This window comes from Catharus ustulatus, chromosome 27 (genome assembly GCF_009819885.2).
Source record: "Catharus ustulatus isolate bCatUst1 chromosome 27, bCatUst1.pri.v2, whole genome shotgun sequence".
Classification (NCBI taxonomy): domain Eukaryota; kingdom Metazoa; phylum Chordata; class Aves; order Passeriformes; family Turdidae; genus Catharus; species Catharus ustulatus.
In genome coordinates this window covers 363001-379376 of record NC_046247.1, presented here as the reverse complement: position 1 = coordinate 379376, position 16376 = coordinate 363001, and the positions used below count along the sequence as shown (strand labels likewise).

At 54.7% G+C, this 16376-nt stretch overlaps 2 protein-coding genes across 2 annotated transcripts in view; one reads left to right on the top strand and one right to left on the bottom strand.

Annotated features, from left to right (window-relative positions):
* Window positions 1–240: 240 nt before the first annotated feature.
* TM2D2 (TM2 domain containing 2) lies at window positions 241–1432 on the bottom strand. Its single transcript, XM_033081422.1, has 4 exons — window positions 1204–1432; window positions 1044–1131; window positions 850–965; window positions 241–743 (listed from the first exon to the last, which is right to left on the bottom strand). Exons 1-4 carry the CDS (start codon window positions 1389–1391, stop codon window positions 530–532), a joined length of 606 nt encoding a protein of 201 aa, XP_032937313.1. The 5' UTR covers window positions 1392–1432; the 3' UTR covers window positions 241–529.
* A 1909-nt stretch (window positions 1433–3341) lies between these two features.
* The window catches only part of ADAM9 (ADAM metallopeptidase domain 9), a 24148-nt gene continuing 11113 nt past the window's right edge, over window positions 3342–16376 (top strand). Inside the window, exons 1-9 of the mRNA XM_033081362.2 lie at window positions 3342–3501; window positions 10455–10552; window positions 11055–11119; window positions 12096–12174; window positions 13396–13472; window positions 14129–14318; window positions 15077–15142; window positions 15488–15559; window positions 16056–16225. Of these exons, the coding sequence (XP_032937253.1) occupies window positions 3414–3501; window positions 10455–10552; window positions 11055–11119; window positions 12096–12174; window positions 13396–13472; window positions 14129–14318; window positions 15077–15142; window positions 15488–15559; window positions 16056–16225 (905 nt within the window). The 5' untranslated portion in view covers window positions 3342–3413. The remainder of the gene's footprint in view (window positions 3502–10454; window positions 10553–11054; window positions 11120–12095; window positions 12175–13395; window positions 13473–14128; window positions 14319–15076; window positions 15143–15487; window positions 15560–16055; window positions 16226–16376) is intronic.

Genomic DNA, 16376 nt, shown 5'->3' with positions numbered 1-16376 from the left:
GTGCTGGGGCTGGAGCCAGAGGGGTGCCTGGCACACAGACAGGAGCTGCCCCTTGGCAGCTCTGGCCTTTCCCAGCTCCCTGACTGCTCCCAGATCCCAGGTCGCCCATGACCCCAAGGCAACCAGGGCTCAGGACTCTGGATTAATGGGATGGCTGGGGGGCCTCAAGGCTAGACCACGACCCTATTGGCCTTCATCTCTGTGTGGCTGTGATTCTACTAATCCTCAAAGTACATGGAGTCAGCTTCTTCCAGATTTTATTATTTTTTTGTCTGACCCTCTGTGTCTGCAAGCTCTGATTTCTTAAGCTGCTGCTATTTGCAGTGGGAAGCCAGATTATTTTAAACAAGCAAAATATACACTTGACACCTTTGTGTCCAAGGTTGGTAGAGAGCCATTGTCAAGAGTAACAGCTGTGCACCCTGAGTTACAGTTCTGTAAGTCCAGGTTGTGCCAGGCAGAGCCTGAGCTGGTGCTGGCAGCGAGCAGAGGCACCAGGGGCTGCAGCTGGGGCCAGCCCTGCCCCTCCTCAGTACACGGTGCACCAGTTGCTGCCATCACTGGGCATCAGCCCGCCGGTGATGAGCAGAATCAGATCCACAAACCACCAGATGCCCAGGCCCCCCAGGGTCAGCAGCTTCCCCACGGCCGTGCCGGTGTGGCCCAGGCAGAACCGATCCACGCCGAAGCAGCCCAGGAAGAAGGAGTAGAGCAGGGTGGTGATGAAGTAGTGTCCCGTGTACCTGCGAGAGAGGACGCGGCGGGGTCAGGGGGTGTCAGCGCTGCCCGCCGGACCAGCCCCGCTCCGGTCCGGTCCGGAGGGTGTGCGGGGGACAGGGACTCTCCTACTTGACGCAGGGCCGGCTGCCCCGCAGGAAGCTCCGCGGCTCGGCGCACTCGATGCCGTCCAGCGCCCGGCACTGCACACGCGTGTGATCCACCTCGCCGTGGGCCTGCCCGCCGAACTGCGCCGGGGGCAGCGCTCAGCGCTCGGCGGGGCCGGGGGGCGCCGCCGCTGGGGCCGCCCCCCGCCCCGCCCTCACCTTCACGCAGCCGTGGCCCAGCTCCTGCTGTGCCGTGGCGTTCCCGCCGTGGTCCACCGGCTCCTCGCACTCCACGAACTCATCGGGGCTGCGGGGAAGGAGCGGGCGGTGAGAACGGCCGGGCGGCCGCGCTCCCCCCGCGCCCCGGCCCGGCGCTCACAGGTAGGTGCACAGGACGAGCGGCGCCCGCGGATCGCTGTAAGCCCAGGCGGTGGCGGGCGGCCCCGGCGGCAGATCCCGGGGCTCGGTGTCGTTGTCCGGGAGGCCGCGGCCGTGCAGCAGCAGCAGGTTCCCGAGCAGGAGCGCGGCCTGCCCGCACAGCAGCGCGTACCCCACGGGCGGCGCCATGGCGGCACCGCCGCCCCGCTCGGCCTCGGGCCGCGCCGCGCGCAGCCAATGGGCGCCCGCCGCCGCCTCGGCCCCTCCGCGCGCAGCCAATGGGCGCCCGCCGCCGCGCCGCCCGCAGCCAATGGGCGCCCGCCGCCCTTCGCCGGTCAGAGCGAAGGAGGAAGACGCTGCGGAAGCGGCAGCGGAGGGCGCGGTGGGGGGGAGTGCGCGGCGGACCGGGAGCTGATTGGCTGTCGGGGACGGCTGGCGGCCAATCGGCGGAGGCGGGGCGGGGCGCTCGTGCAGCGCGCGAGCTCTGCGGGTGCGCCGCCCTCCGGGCGCTCGCCGGGCCCGAATCCCGGGGCCGAATCCCGGGGCCGAATCCCGGGGCCGAATCCCGGGGCCCAGCCGGGGCTCGGGAACCCTCCGGGGTTCGGGAACCCCTCCCTCTCCCGAAGAGCAGCCACCCTTAGCACCGGAGAAGGGCTCTCAAGGGTCTGTGTGGCCGGTAACAGGCAGGGGTCGGCTCAGCGGCCGCACCAGCGATTGATTCCGTCCCAGCTGCCCAGTTCCGTCCCAGTTCTGTGCGCGGCTCCCACCAGTGTCACCCCGCCCCGTAGGAATGGGAGGCAGCCTAGGGTCGGGTGCATTTGTGCTCTTTTCCACAGTAAATTGACTCCACTGAGCCGTTTTCCTTCGTGTCGATTTAACGGAGAATCGCTCCTGTCTCAGCCATGGGAGGGACAAAACGTCTGTGCTTGGATGTCAGGAAATCTCAGTGCAATGGGTTTTCTCACTGTGCTTTATTCTAGTTACAAAGTCCATGCTGGAGCCAGCGAACAGCTCTAATCCAGTGCTCTGTTCTGTGGCTTCAGACATTGCAGACCTCCAGGATTTATTGGTTGGTTTTACCTGGCTCTTCTCGCAGAGCAGCTCGCACTGTGCCTGCTGACGAGGGTGTCCAGTTGTGCTCCCCCTGGCCGAGCAGATGAGCAGGAATTAGGTTTGACCCGAGCCGTGTGCTCAGAGCTGTCCCAGCCGTGTGCTCAGAGCTGTCCCAGCAGTGCGTGTCCGGAGCCTTGAGGTGTGTTTGCCGTTCCTTGTGTCGCAGGGCTGCAGCACTGGTGCTGAGTGACCAAAGGGAGATGGATGTGGCTCTGTTTGAACCTGGGAATGTCATGCCCCTCAGGCAGGAACCCCAGGATGATTCACGTTTGTGCGTTATTACATACAGTGCACAGAGGTGTGCAGTGCGGTTTTTTGGCAGCTAAGGCCAAGCAGAGCCGTGCTGGCCGCAGTCCGTGCTCACACCAGCTCCCTTTGCGGGCCTTAACTTCGGGACCGCAGCGCTTCTGGGACCTGGGAGTGTTTAGTCCGAAAAAAAGCACTGGAAAGGTTGAGGCTCTTCCCATCCCCGTCCGGGCCGTGCCCAGGTCCATGATGATGCCGGGCCGTGTCGGGCCATGCCCGGTGCCGTGCGGGCGGTCGGGCCCGGTCCGTGTCCGGTGCCGCTGCCCCTGTCCGTGCCCGGTGCCGGTGCCGTGCGGGCGGTCGGGCCCCGGCAGTGCCCGGTGCTGGTGTCCCGGTCCGTGCCCGGTGCCGGTGCCGTGCGGGCGGTCGGGCCCGGGCAGTGCTCGGTGCCGGTGCCCCGGTCCGGGCCCGGTGCCGGTGCCGTGCGGGCAGTCGGGCCCGGGCAGTGCCCGGTGCCGCTGCCCCGGTCCGTGCTCGGTGCCGCTGCCCCGGTCCGTGCCCGGTGCCGGTGCCGTGCGGGCGGTCGGGCCCCGGCAGTGCTGGTGACCCGGTCCGTGCCCGGTGCCGGTGCCGTGCGGGCGGTCGGGCCCGGGCAGTGCTCGGTGCCGCTGTCCCGTCCGTGCCCGGTGCCGGTGCCGTGCGGGCGGTCGGGCCCGGCGGGCGGGCGGGCGGGCGGATGGCGGCTCCGCCCCGGGGCGGCGCAGCGCAGGCCCCGGCCCGGCTCCATAAGGCCGCGGGGCCGCCGGCCGGACCCAGCGCCCCACGGCAGGGGCGACGTGGGCAGGGGGTGTCATGGCCCGGGCCTGGAGCTGCCTCTGTCGCCTCCTCCTCTTCCTCATCTTCCTCCTGCCGCCGCCGGCCGCGCCCGGGCAGCCCGCGGGTGAGTGCGCGGGGCCGGGCCGGGCCTGCCGCCCGCACCCCCTCCGCCCCGTTCCCTTTCCCGGACAGCGCCGCTCTCCCTTCCCCGTCCCCTCCGGAGGGTCGGGCCCCCCTTGTCAGCGCTCCCCGGGGCCGTCCGGGGGGCTCTGTCAGCCACTGCCCCTCCCTCGCAGGGTGGCCGTGGGGCAGAGCCCCCGTGGCTCGGCCGGAGCGGGGCCGGGCCCGCTGGCCCCGTGTGCCCCGCGGGGGTCCCGGGGGCCGCCGGTGCCAGCAGGAGAGGCCGAGGGTGCAGCACCACCTGTGCCCTGGCCAGCACCGTCAGTGCCCGCGGGCTCCCGGCCAGGGCGGCTGCGGGGGCCCCGCTCTGCCCCACGGGGCTCCGGACACGGAGCGGGTCCGGGCAGTGTCCCCCCCCCCGGGGTGCCGGGCAGTGTCCCCCCCCCGGGGTCCCGGGCAGTGTCCCCCCCCCGGGGTCCCGGGCAGTGTCCCCCCCCCGGGGTGCCGGGCAGTGTCCCCCCCCCCCCGGGGTGCCGGGCAGTGTCCCCCCCCCCCGGGGTGCCGGGCAGTGTCCCCCCCCCCCGGGGTGCCGGGCAGTGTCCCCCCCCCCCGGGGTGCCGGGCAGTGTCCCCCCCCCCCCGGGGTCCCGGGCAGTGTCCCCCCCCCCCGGGTCCCGGGCAGTGTCCCCCCCGGGGTCCCTACAGTGTCCCCCTCGGGTCCCGGCAGTGTCCCCCCGGTCCCGGGCTCAGGTGTCCCGCGAGCCCCGGCTCTGTGCTCCTCCATCCTCCCGTGCCCTAACCCTAACCGGGGCCCGGCCGGATTCAGGACACAAATCAAAGCCCCTGGAGGAGGAGCAGGGCTGCCTGGGCAGTGCAGGTGTCCTTGGCCATCGAGGAGCTCGGCTGTGGGGCAGAACCGCACAGGTTGCTGTCCCCAGGGAGGGCAGCGCCCTGTGCCAGCGTTCTGCGGGGCTTTTAAGGAGCTGGTCCCGTGCTGTCCTTAGGGACTGTTGGTGAATTGAGATGGTTCTGTTCACGGGCTCTTACAGTGCTGATTCAAGGCTGTACATGACAGGCAGAAATGTCTCCTCTGTCATTGTTACCCCTCCTGAAGGGACACGTGTACTGTGTGAAACTTCTGTGTTTGTCATTAGTGCATTTTTTTGTAGTCAGGTCTTCCAATAGAGGAATATACAGCTTGATACTGGTGCTTCGTGCTGAGGACAGTGCTTATGTGGTGTGAGGATCCTGTCCTGGAATCTCTTCCCTCTCTTGGCACCTTTGCTGGAGGGTGTGTGAGCTGTTGAGGTGAACGCTCTGAGAGGTGGCTGGTGATGGAGGAGGCACAGGACACTGGGAACTGCCTGACTGCAGGCTGAGGAGTGATGTCTGAAATTCTGCATCTCTGAGATACCAGGTGCCTGTGCTTCCAGTGAGGTGCTTGGTGTTCTGAGGAATAAGATTTTAGTACCTGCCTGTAGGAAAGGAACGCTGGGGCCAGTTCCTGTGGTGGATGGTAGTGTTCCTCCCTGCCTTTGGAACTCCCTGTCCCAGCTATTAATACCAAACCTGCCATGAAATACAGTGAACCTCCCTTGCCTGAGGTGTGAGCATGAAGGAGAGGGTAGAAACCTCCAATCCTGGGTTATAATGTGAGTGCTTTTGGCACACACAGGGATGTAAAGCAGAAATGGAGTGTTACCAGAAACTATTATTTGAAAATTCCTGAATGACCATAACCACATAGTGATGTGTAGTCTTAAGTGATCCGTGTGTGTGGCTTTTCCTCTTCTGTTTGTGTTCAGAGGAGCCTTCAAGATTTGACTGTATGAATTAAAAAAAATTCACAGGCAGCAACTGTTCTTCCTACTCCATTTCTTTCTTGATACTTGGTGTCATTCACACACCAGGATGCTCCAGCCAGGCTTGGCCACAATTCTCAAAGTGTCTAAATGCTTGGGTTTAAATTTCTGGGGAGATTGGATGTTTGGTTAAGATAATTCTTTTGTTCATATCACAGAAAACACAGCCCTGCCTCACCCATATTGCAACAAATCTGGGACCATCATTCAGCAAAGAGTGGGTGTGTGGTTATTTCCTCCATGTGAAAAGGAAAGAGAGGAAAGATATTTCAGTGTAGTGCTTTGCTTTTGGAAAAAGGAAGTTTGAACCATGACTTTAGAGCTTCTGCACGTCTTGATCATTATTATTTCCCAAGCTAAAATTAAAAAAATAATGTAAGAATGTGCATTTCACAGTTCCCTTTGGTGGCCAAATGCAAAGGCAGCGATGTCCCCAAAGAGGAGGTTCCCACGGGCTCAGCTGGGAAAGCAGAGCTGACGCTCACAGCTGGTGGGATGGGCAGGAAGTGAGGGGGCTCAGCTGCTCGGCTCCTGGCCCTGGGCACGCTGTCCTGGCTGCAGGGGAGGGACTGCAGTGACCACAGGAGGCTGCACCTTGCTGCAGAGGAGAGCCTGGCTTCACCCTGCTGCTCCTTGTGACACACCAGGGGACACGTGTGACTGTCCTGTCTGTGGAACAAGGGGAGCTGTTGTCTTGCAGACAAACTAGGCTTTAGGAAGGGCAGGAGGAATGGGGAGAGTCTAGACAGGAAACACTTACAGCATAGGTCTGGATTTCAGCAAGGGGTGTAAGAATTTTCTAGGAAATATTTCTGTGGAAGAGCTCCGTAACCTGATCAACGTCCAGCATCCCCTAGGAAATACCAAAATAGACTTCATGAACTCTCTGGCCAGGTTTAATGTTATACAAATATTCCAGGTGAGCAGTGCATACAGATAATGTGCTTCTCTTGCCATGGTAGTTGGTCATCTCTTCCTGCCTTCTGAGAGGCCCTGGCACAGCAGGAGAGGGAGAGATGGAAAGAAAAATCCCAAGGAGTGATGCCCATAGAAGAACAGCTGACCAGATGTTCCCAGGTGTTTTGAAGATGAAGCACCACTGAGGCACTCTTTAATCTTTGAGGTGTGGGAGGAGCTGGAACTGCTGGCTCCACAGAAAACATTCCTACATTTAGAAGAAGACTTGTTATCTTTGTGTTTTATACAAACCTCTAAACATTCATAAGTGGACTTGGATAATATTTGCATAGTGAAAGTGAAGGAGGTTTTTGCTTGCAGTAGTCCAAACAGTAAATCCTACTTCAGCTGTGATCTTAGTGCACCAAAAAAATGCTTTTCCTGGTGTGTCATTGCCTGGAGAAATCCAGCAGTGGTTCTGTTGCTTTGAAGGACATACATAAGTAAGCCAGGTCGTGGAAGTTTCTCCTCAGGCACTGCTTGGCAAACTCCTGTATGATTCTGAAAATAGGATGTGGAGAATGCAGACTGAGCTGGCAGCTGGTTCCTCCCAGTCAGGCTCCATACAGACTGGGGTAGCAATCCCAGAGATCTGAGCACAAGAGAAGTATCTGTCATAAATAAATGGCTTTGAAAGGATGGTGCAGAGTGTTCTGCTGAGGTGGAAGGTGAACTGTCTGTACAGGTATGAGAGGGTGGAAAATGGGGAGCAGAAGCATGTTGGCAGGAAAGGAAATGAGTGTCAGAGTGGCTAAAATGACAGGTGAATGAGACATGTGCTGTTTTGAAGGTGAGATTAACCTGTGGAGATCCATACACACACACAGCACATGCCTTGGGGTGTGAGGCCTCACTGGGCTGCTGTGCGCTCCCTGTCTTGGTGATTTTTTGGGATAGGTGTATCTGACTGGAGAGTGGGGCCAGAACAGCCTGCTGTGGACAGGCAGAGCTGTAAGGAAATACTGAACATTGATGCTCCTGAGTTGCAGGAGAGGAGAGGCAAGTGTGACAGCACGCTGGAGCTGTAAAGGCTTGGAGCTAGAGAGAATGGAGTGGGTGGTTGCCCTGCTCTGGGGTCAGAGTGCAGCTGGAAGCACCATGAGCTGGTCCATGGAGATCAGGGATGCTTGGAGGAGATGCTGGTTGGAGCTGGCCCTGCCTGGGCCCTGGGGGCTGGATGGCTGGGTAATGCTTTTGGCACCTCTGGTGACAATCCCCTGCAAAAGTGTGGAATGCCTCGTGCAGCTGACCTCAGCTATTAATTGTAATCAATTGATGATAGCCACAGTGAATGAGTTTTGGTATTGGCTGCTGACCTGCTCACATGCTCATGAGCTGGTTTTATGAAATTAGCTTGTTCTGTGGTATAACAGGCCACAGTCTGAACTTTCCTCTTTTTAATTTTTTTTTCTTCCTCTGAAGAGCATATCTCTGACCTTCCGTTACAGGCTTGGGAAGGAGTCACAGCTCAGGAAGGATGGTGATTGAGGGGAAGTGTGAGTGTGGGTGGGTGTAGCTGTGTGCTGAGATTCTGTCACTGAGCCAGTGACCCACGGGCATGCCAGGGTCTGGCAGGACAGGGGATGCAGTCTGAGCTGTGCTGAGTACAGATCTTACCTGTCAGGCACCCCTGAACTCTTACCTGAGCCCCCAGAGCATCCTCGTGGCTGTGATGTGTTCTGTGGCTCTCAAGCTCCCACATGCCATGGAGCATGCATGGAATTCCTGCCGTGGATTTGGGGTGGGGAGGGGAAGATGATTCACATCTTCCTAGCTGTCTCCAGTGCTTGGTAATTAATGGCAGCCTTTAATGAGATGAGATAAGTGTGGTCATGGATGGGGTTGTGTTTTTGTGATCGGAAGCAGAATCTCAGCCCGGACATGGGTCATGAGTGTGTCACGTTCTGAGAGTGACGTGGTGCAGCCCCAGGAGCTGCCAGTGGCAGAAAGCCCCTGAGGATTAGAACTCCTGCACCTTGCTGAAAAACATATTCCAAACTGTACCTGGCCTTTGTAGGAGGGAGATGTGTGAGCAGGGCTGGCTTTCTGCTGGGCTGCATTGTCCCTTGGGTTGGATTTTTGTTGGATTGCTCTGTGCCCTCTGCGGGGGCTGCTGGTGGTGTGTGAAATGCTGCACAGGGCAGAAAGTGGGGACACAACTGCCAGAGCATTCAGGAATGGGAAATTGGCCTCTTTCAGCACTGTTGCTCTAAGAGGATCCTCTTGGAGTTGTACTCTTCCCAGAAATCCCTCCCAGTTCTGCTTCATGTGATGATTCACCGATTTGTTTTCTGCTTCCAGGCTTCTCTGGGGCAAACGTGTCGTGCTGCGAGCAGTGCCAGGGCTGGCTGTGTCCTCTGTTTGTGGAACCTGTGCCTCGAGAGCTCCAGAGCCTGGCCAGTGTCCCCTCCTGCCTGTGCCTGGGGATGAGTGCGCTGGGCAGGGAGCAGGGGCAGAGCAGGGACCTGCAGGAGCTCGGGGCTGGGCACGAGCGTGTGCTTGGAAAGGACAAATGCAGACCAGGGATTGCTGCAGTGTGTGCTTTTGGTGGCTCGTTCCAGGGAAGGAAGCAGCCCTTCCCTCCCTTGTTTTCAGGCCATTGACACTGTTCTGTAGCTGGTCAATGTAAGGGGCTGTGTTCAGGAACTTTATCTCTGCCTTGCTCATACCTTTTGCCTACAAACATTTTAATAATGAAAGTTCTGCTGCAGTATGTGCCCTGTGGGATTTCCTGAGGAGCAGTGGGGCTGTGCCTGTGCTCGGGTGACAGAAATGTCCTGCTCCTGTGACAGCCCAGGACATCTGAGGGCTCCTCCAAGGGCACTGTGCTGGGATGGAAGCTGGAAGTGACTGAGGGCTTGTTCCTTGGGGACAGTGCTGGGAAGGGACTTGCTTTTCCTTTGGAAGTGCTGACCCAAGGTGGTGCTGATGTGTGTCAGCTCGCCAGGGATGGGCAGAGGAGGAGGAAATGTCTGAAGGAGCCTCAGTGTCACTGCAGCCTGGTGCTTTTGGGGAGCCCCTGGCATCTAAAACCTGTCTGGGGCCTCATTTTCCAAAGGGTGGAGCAGGCCTCTCGTGGAGGCTTTGAGCTCACAGTGCTGTCCTGAAACTCAGAAGCCAAAGGCCCTTTGGAGATGGAGTGTGAGTTTGGGGGTGCTCAGAGGGGCTGGTTTTAACTGGAGGCAGCATCTCAGTCCCACTTGGAGAGGTTTTGGAGGACCTTGGGCACCAAGCACTTGCTCACCTGCCCCAGATGTGTGGTGATTTCTGGAGACAGACAGTGAGGATAGCTGTTCCCTTCCCCCTGCCTTTGCTGGGAAACTCAGGCTCTGTGATGAGCTCATTGATTGCCTTGCCAGGAAAGCTGGATACAGGATATTGCCTGTGATCTGGGCTGGGCAGCCTCTGCCTCCTGGGTGAGCAGCTCAGCCGGGCACCAGCAGATGCCACCACTGATGGGAAGAGTCATTTTCATGCACAATTTATTGTTGTTTACATAGTTAATATAGAACAGTTGCAAAAGCTGATAAAGAGAACTTGGACTGTGGACTTGTTTGGTTCAGGGGATGTGCCTGATGTTGCTTATGCAAATACTGCATGAAGGGATCTGTGATGGCTGCTTTGTTGCAGGGATTTGTCTCACCTCAGTTGTTTGATGAGGCCCTCGAGGCTCTCTAATGAGCAGTAGCAGCAGCCTCAGGCCAGGAGTGTGGCTTTGCTGTGCAGGCTGAGGGGCTGAGCTGTGCCATGGGGAGCACAGGAGCTGCTGGAGCTCTCGGGGAGGCTGCACGGGGCAGTTGTGCAGCTCTGCACACAGAACACTTGGTTTGACACTGGGCATCCTTGAGGGAGTCCTGGCTGTGCTGACCTGCTTTAAATGCTGATTGCTGCTGATGGAGAGGGTGGTGTATGAGATGGACACTGCTAAGACAGTGTTTGGAATGTGAAGATTTCAGTTTGAAATTGGTGTCTTCTCTGCTGTTTGGTTTTGTTTTCTCTGCCCCCTTGCAAGGCAATCCAAACGTGCTCTGAGGTTTGCTCTGTGCTCTTCTGTGTGTGGAACAGCACAGTGTTTTCTTCCTTGTGCCTCATCCTCTTGTTTGCACTGTTCCCTTAGCCAGTGCTTCTGTTCTTTCCAGGTTTCCAGGAGATTTCCCTGCTCACTTCCTACGAAATTGTAACTCCACAGAGACTGGGAAGGGAACGACGAGAGGCTTCCAACAGCTCCTCAGTGCAGGTACTGGGCACTCTCAGACATCAGTGTAGTGTCTGCTTCAAATCAAGTCCACCCAAAACTGACCTGAAATGCCCCTGGGATGCTGCTGGGTTCACTTGGCAGCAGGGCAGTGTCTGTCCTTGCAGAGAACATCACCTCTGTCACTGCTGGCAGCTGAGGTGCCCAAGAACCTCCCTCCTCCAGGGGTCACGAGCTGCTGCAGTGGATTTTTGATCAGGGTGTAAAACTTGCATCATGTTCAGTAAAAAAACCTCTGCTGTCCTTGTCTGCCTCTGACTTGCAACTTTTCTGTGGAAGTATTACAAGGAAAGAATAACAAAACCACAGTTCTATTTTGAAACCATTTCCTTCATGTGATTTTTCCCCAGTCACACAGGAAGGGATGCTAGGTTCTGGAACAGGGACAATTGTGAAATAAATTTCAGGCTCATCCACCTTTATCGATTTCAAAGACTGTTTTTATTCATTAACTTGAGTAAAATGCACCTTTCTTTATATTCAGGACAAGGTGTCATATGCTGTTGAGATTGAGGGGAAAGAATACACCATTCATCTAGAAAAGAACAAGTAAGTGATGAATTCCTTTAAATGATGAAATTATTCAAACTGTTGTGTCCAGGTGACAAGCTGGCAGGTAGCACACCAGTTTTTTATGCTGGGGTTCTGTGGGAAGTGCAGGTACATCCCAGCTCTGCAAAACGGGAAGAGATTGAGCCCAGAGATGTTTTTCAATTCCTGCAGCCCTGGGGAACCCCTTCAGGGCAGGAAGCTGCAGATTACTCCAAGGAGACCCAGGGAACCTATGACTCTTTCTATTCACAGCTAAAAATAAACAAGCTGAAGTGTATTTCAAGTAAATATTTTCACTTTTGTCTGGGTCTTGTTTATTGCTTTAGTTCTGTGTTTTTTCCCATCTCAGTAGCACAAGGACACTAATAAATGAGGAAACTGATTTTCTCTCCAGGGTCTGAGCACTGACACCTCACAGCTGATGCAGATGCTGTCTGCCTGCAGCTTTGGGGCCACTTGCAGCACCAGCACAAGGGCATTTACCAGGTCACTGTGCTCCAAAGTGCCCTTGTGATGGAGACACAACCGTGCAAGCCCTGGGGGAGCCTCAGGAATGTGGGAATTGGGCTGCAGCTCATCAGTGGAATGGCCAGCATGGGGCAGCAGCCTTGGCCATGGGAGACTTTCCCACTGCACTTCCTCCTTAAACTGAGGAGGAGGAGGCATGTGCAGCAGACTGAGGGCTAGAACTTTTTCCTGCTTGGAGACAGGCTTTTAGCACAATTTAATGGATTTTGCTCTCTAGGGTGAGGTAGTTTGATTTCATTATCAGTTCTACCATTCTGGTCTCTCGAAGTTTTGCTGTGAAAATATACAATTTCTTTGTTAATTTTAGAGGGTTTTTCCTTTTTAATGTTCCCTTATGTAATTGCAATTTATTTATTTGTCACTTTTAGGGCTGTCTTCCTGCTTTGCTCCAATGTCACAGTCATTTAATGAAATTACCCTTATTCCTTCTCCCCTTTCATTGCAGAGAACTGCTGCCCAAAGATTTCACAGTTTATACCTATGACAAGGAGGGGAAGTTGCAATTGCAATATCCAGATGTCCAGGTAGGATTTCCTTCTATTCATCCCTCTCTGAGGCTGAGTGGAACAGAACACCTGGGGATTACCGAAGGACAGTTGTATTTTCTGCTGGGCCACCTTCAGTACCCACTGCCCTCTTGCTGGAGAGAATCCTTAATTTGGGATGAGGATTTAGCCTGTCAAGACCTGAATTTTGTGATGTGGAAATGGGGACCAACAGCTTCTGTTAGTCCTGATGGAGGGAACTGCTGGGAGGGAAGGATGGGGTCAGGTCTGAAGGACCTTTGGGAGGGTTGTAGTCTGTACAGTGTTGGAGTTATTCCACAGAAAGCAGCCCTGTTTGCAGCCCTGCTCTGTACAAGCAGCTGCCTTACATGTTGCCCTTGGAAAGTGGAGCTAAAAGCATTTGTGTGATGCAAAATGCATGAGAGCTTTTCTGATGGCTTCACTCTGAGGGATCAGTGTTGTTCCTTGTAAAGGGAAGTGTTAGTCATTCATGATTCATGGGATCTTGTTCCTCTGAATAGAGCACCTGAGTCAAATGACTGTTTGCTTCCTAGTTAAAAGGGATTGGTTAGAGGAGAAATGCTTTTTCAGCATTAGGTCACAGAAGTCATGCTGCCCTGAACAATTAGCACCAGCCCTCTGTGCTTTCTGCATTCCTTGCTGAGAAACAGGTGACAGAGCCTGTGTTATAACCTGTGTTATAACCTGTGTTATAACCTGTGTTATAACCTGTGTTATAACCTGTGTTATACCTGTGTTATACCTTTGTTATAGACCCTGTATCCATGGCTAGGAATGCCCTTGCCAGAGCCAGTGGAGTGTGTTTGCCCCCCTTGTGCAGTTCCAGAGGATGTGCAGAGCACACAGTGGAGTTCTCCCCTCTGCCAGGGCTGCTCAGGGCTGGGCTGTGCAGCTCCAGCTGGCCTGGACAGCAGGGGTTGTCCCTCCTCCTCCTCAGAGGTGACAGACAAGCCAGGACTTCCTGCCAGAAGACTGAAGAGTAATTTGGCCCAAATCTGGAGGGAGGGGCTGGCCTTGAAATATTTGAGGCAGGGTGGAGGACAGAACAGGAGAGGGGTAGCCTAGGTCAAGTTAAGAAATCCAGCTGTGGTGAATTTAATTTAATACATTTTGTGTTCTTGAGCTGTAACCACTGCTGCTCAGTGGCAGATCAGAGATAGCCCTGGGTGTGCAGGCATGGCTGATGTGTGTGTAATGCACCCTTGTTTTCCTGTGCAGGATCACTGCCATTATCAGGGGGTCGTGGAGGGGAGCCTGGATTCCCTGGTGGCTGTCAGCACCTGCTCGGGGCTCAGGTAGCACAGCTCCTCCTTTGTCCTGTCACGTTGTGGCTGCTGAACCCAAACCCTTCTGCAGGTTTTGTCTGGGAGTCCCTGCACTGAGCTGCCCTGGTGCTCCTGTCCTGTGCCATCTTTTATTCAAGGAGTTCAGATATTTGAAGGACCATCAAATAAGTTATTAATGCAGTTTGTTACCAGAGGGCAGTCAGTTGGTTTCAACACCTATTTGGCTTATTTTTAACTTGCACAGATGGTCATGACAAGTGTACCTATTGCAGAAATGGAATGTTGAGCACCAGTCTCCAAATATCACAGAATTGGCCCTAAACCTTATGCACCTCAAATTCAGTGGAATTATTTTCTACTTTGGGCTAATGGCCATGTGTTCTGTGCCAGTGTTTTTTTTGCAGGGCCATGCCAGGCACCAGAGTGGCAATAGTGTTTTTGAACTAAAGCATTTCTGCTTAAAGCTGTGATGTGATTCCTGGGGCACTGCAGAGCCTTGCAGAGGTTTAATTTAGTGCACTTGTAAGGCCCTGCTCAGTGAAAGGCTGAAAGGTGAAGTGTGCTGGCTCACAAGAGCTGAGGTGTAGGAATTACTGTTCCTTTGCTGAGCTGTAGAAATTCTGGGTAGCTCAGTGCTGGATTTCTCACACACTGCCATGTTTCAGGGGCTTGGTGACAATAGGGAATGTCACCTATGGGATTGAGCCCATGGATCCCTCTTCTGGCTCTGAACACATTTTATACCGACTGGATAACGTGAAGAGAGAACCCTCAGAGTGTGCAGTGAGTGCTGAAGGCCAGGACAGGGAACCTGCTGAGGGAGATCTCCATCCCAGTATGACCCAGCTGCTGCGGGTAAGTCCTGCCCAGGCCCACATGAGGGCTTTTCAGAGTTCATTTAAGAGTGTGGAAGCAGCTTATCAGATTTCCTGGGACTTAGCACATAGCTAAAGGTTTTTAATTTGGGGGGTTTCTGCACTGCTGGACAACTCAATTTCTTCCCCAAAGCAGCCACAGTCTCCTCCTGCTTCTGCACAGGCAGTGAGAGTGGGGCATTTATAATATTAGAATATTCCTGGGCTTTTTGGAGGGACTTTTAAGGGCAGGAACGTGACCCTCATGGAGAGACTTGTTAACCAAGTACTGCATCAGGAGCCAGGAGAGTTTTGTTATGTTTATTCCATCCTCCTCACCATCACAGTAGCAGTTTGGTGTTGAAGTCCCCCTTGTCCTTCAAGGACTGCCTGTGCAGGAACAAGATTGAAATGAAAGCAGGAGAATTAAAATTTTGTTTCACTTCAAGATCATTGGCATTTGCTTGCAGAATCTTGCTGCCCCTTTATGGAAGTGTGTGCTGACTTTCCAAAGCAACCTGTGCCTTGCTTTTGAAACAAGGGAAGTCTTTGTGCAGCTGAGTTTTAGTGCAGAGCAGACAGAGGCTGTCATTGCATTGGATTACTCTGCTTGGGTTTGGCACCGTGTGCTTTGGGTGTGTCTCCAACCACTGGTGGTATCAAGTGAAATATGACAATGTCATGATGGGTTTTTTTGTTTACACTTGAATTAATAAATCTGAAGTTGTCTAAAACATCTTTTTTTTTTTTTGTCCCCAGAGAAAGAGGGCAGTCCTGCACCAGACAAGATATGTGGAACTGTTCATAGTTGTGGACAAAGAAAAGGTGGGAGTTGTGCAGCTTTGCATTTTCCTTCTCCTCAGGAGAGGGCTTGGAAAGCCCTCAGGCTTCATTACTCCCAAATGGGTTGTTGAAAAATACTTGACAATTTACCCAGAAGAGGAGTCAGCCATCAGACAGGGAGAGGTTCTGTTAGCAAGGAAAGCACGTGGTAAAAAGCTGCCTTTGCTGTTGTCTTTGGAGTATTGAGCTGCTGAGCAGTAGCAGTGAAGATGTTGCTGTCTTGGTTGGCATCTTGGAGATTTGGAGCCAGGCAAAAATGTTCTGTTCCTTTTTCTTACTGTTTCTCTGTGTCTTCTCTTCATGAGACTAAGTTTCTTTGTCTTGCAGTTTGAAGATTTTGGGAAGAGTGAAACAGAAGTAAGAGAACATATGGTGCAGCTGGCAAACTTCCTTGACAGTGTGAGTAGGAGGGGTGCTGTGTGCTCAGCCCTGCTGCCTTTTGTGAGCATCCACCTTGGGGTCTGTTCTGTCACCACTCTGGGAATGCAGCCCCATGGAAGCTTTTCCACCTCTGAATTAATCTGCACTCATTCACCTTGAGAATTAGTTTAGGAAACTCTTCCAACCTATGCTACATCCAGTGAGTGACAGGACAAATTGCAATTATTGTAATTCGTGTGTCTGTGTAAAGGTCAGAGAAAAAGCATGTCTGTAGCTCCACTATTTCACATGATATTTGTCAGAACTGAGACTTCTTTTTATTTCTGTTGGGTATTGTCTTAAAATGCAGCCAGTGTGGCATTTAGCATTGATCCTGTAGCTAATGAAGGTCTAAATCACAGAGAAAATGCATCTGGTGGTTCCAGCTGTGAAAAAAAAATCGAACCCAGAAAAGATGGAGACTTGCAATAAGATCTGAATATTGACAGATATTTCTGCTGCTTCTCCTGCCCAGATGTACGTTATGCTGAACATCCGCATCGTGCTGGTTGGGCTGGAGATCTGGAAGCACGAGAACCTCATCAGCACGGACGGGGGGGCCGGGGACGTGCTGGCCAACTTCGTGCAGTGGCGAGAGAAGAACCTGGTTCTGCGGCGGAGACACGACAGCGCCCAGCTCGTCCTGTGAGCTCAGCTCCTTCCTCTTGAACCCAGAGCTCAGCTCGTCCTGTGAGCTCAGCTCCTTCTCCTTGTCCCCAGAGCTCACCTTGTCCTGTGAGCTCAGCTCCTTCCTCTTGAACCCAGAGCTCAGCTTGTCCTGTGAGCTCAGCTCCTT

Excerpts from the sequence above, each read along its gene's own strand:
- TM2D2 (XM_033081422.1), bottom strand. The coding sequence starts at position 1,391 with ATGGCGCCGCCCGTGGGGTACGCGCTGCTGTGCGGGCAGGCCGCGCTC. Across the intron at positions 1,132-1,203 it reads CTCGTCCTGTGCACCTACCT|CCCCGATGAGTTCGTGGAGT; the intron begins GTGAGCGCCGGG and ends CCTTCCCCGCAG. Across the intron at positions 966-1,043 it reads TGGGCCACGGCTGCGTGAAG|TTCGGCGGGCAGGCCCACGG; the intron begins GTGAGGGCGGGG and ends CCCCCGGCGCAG.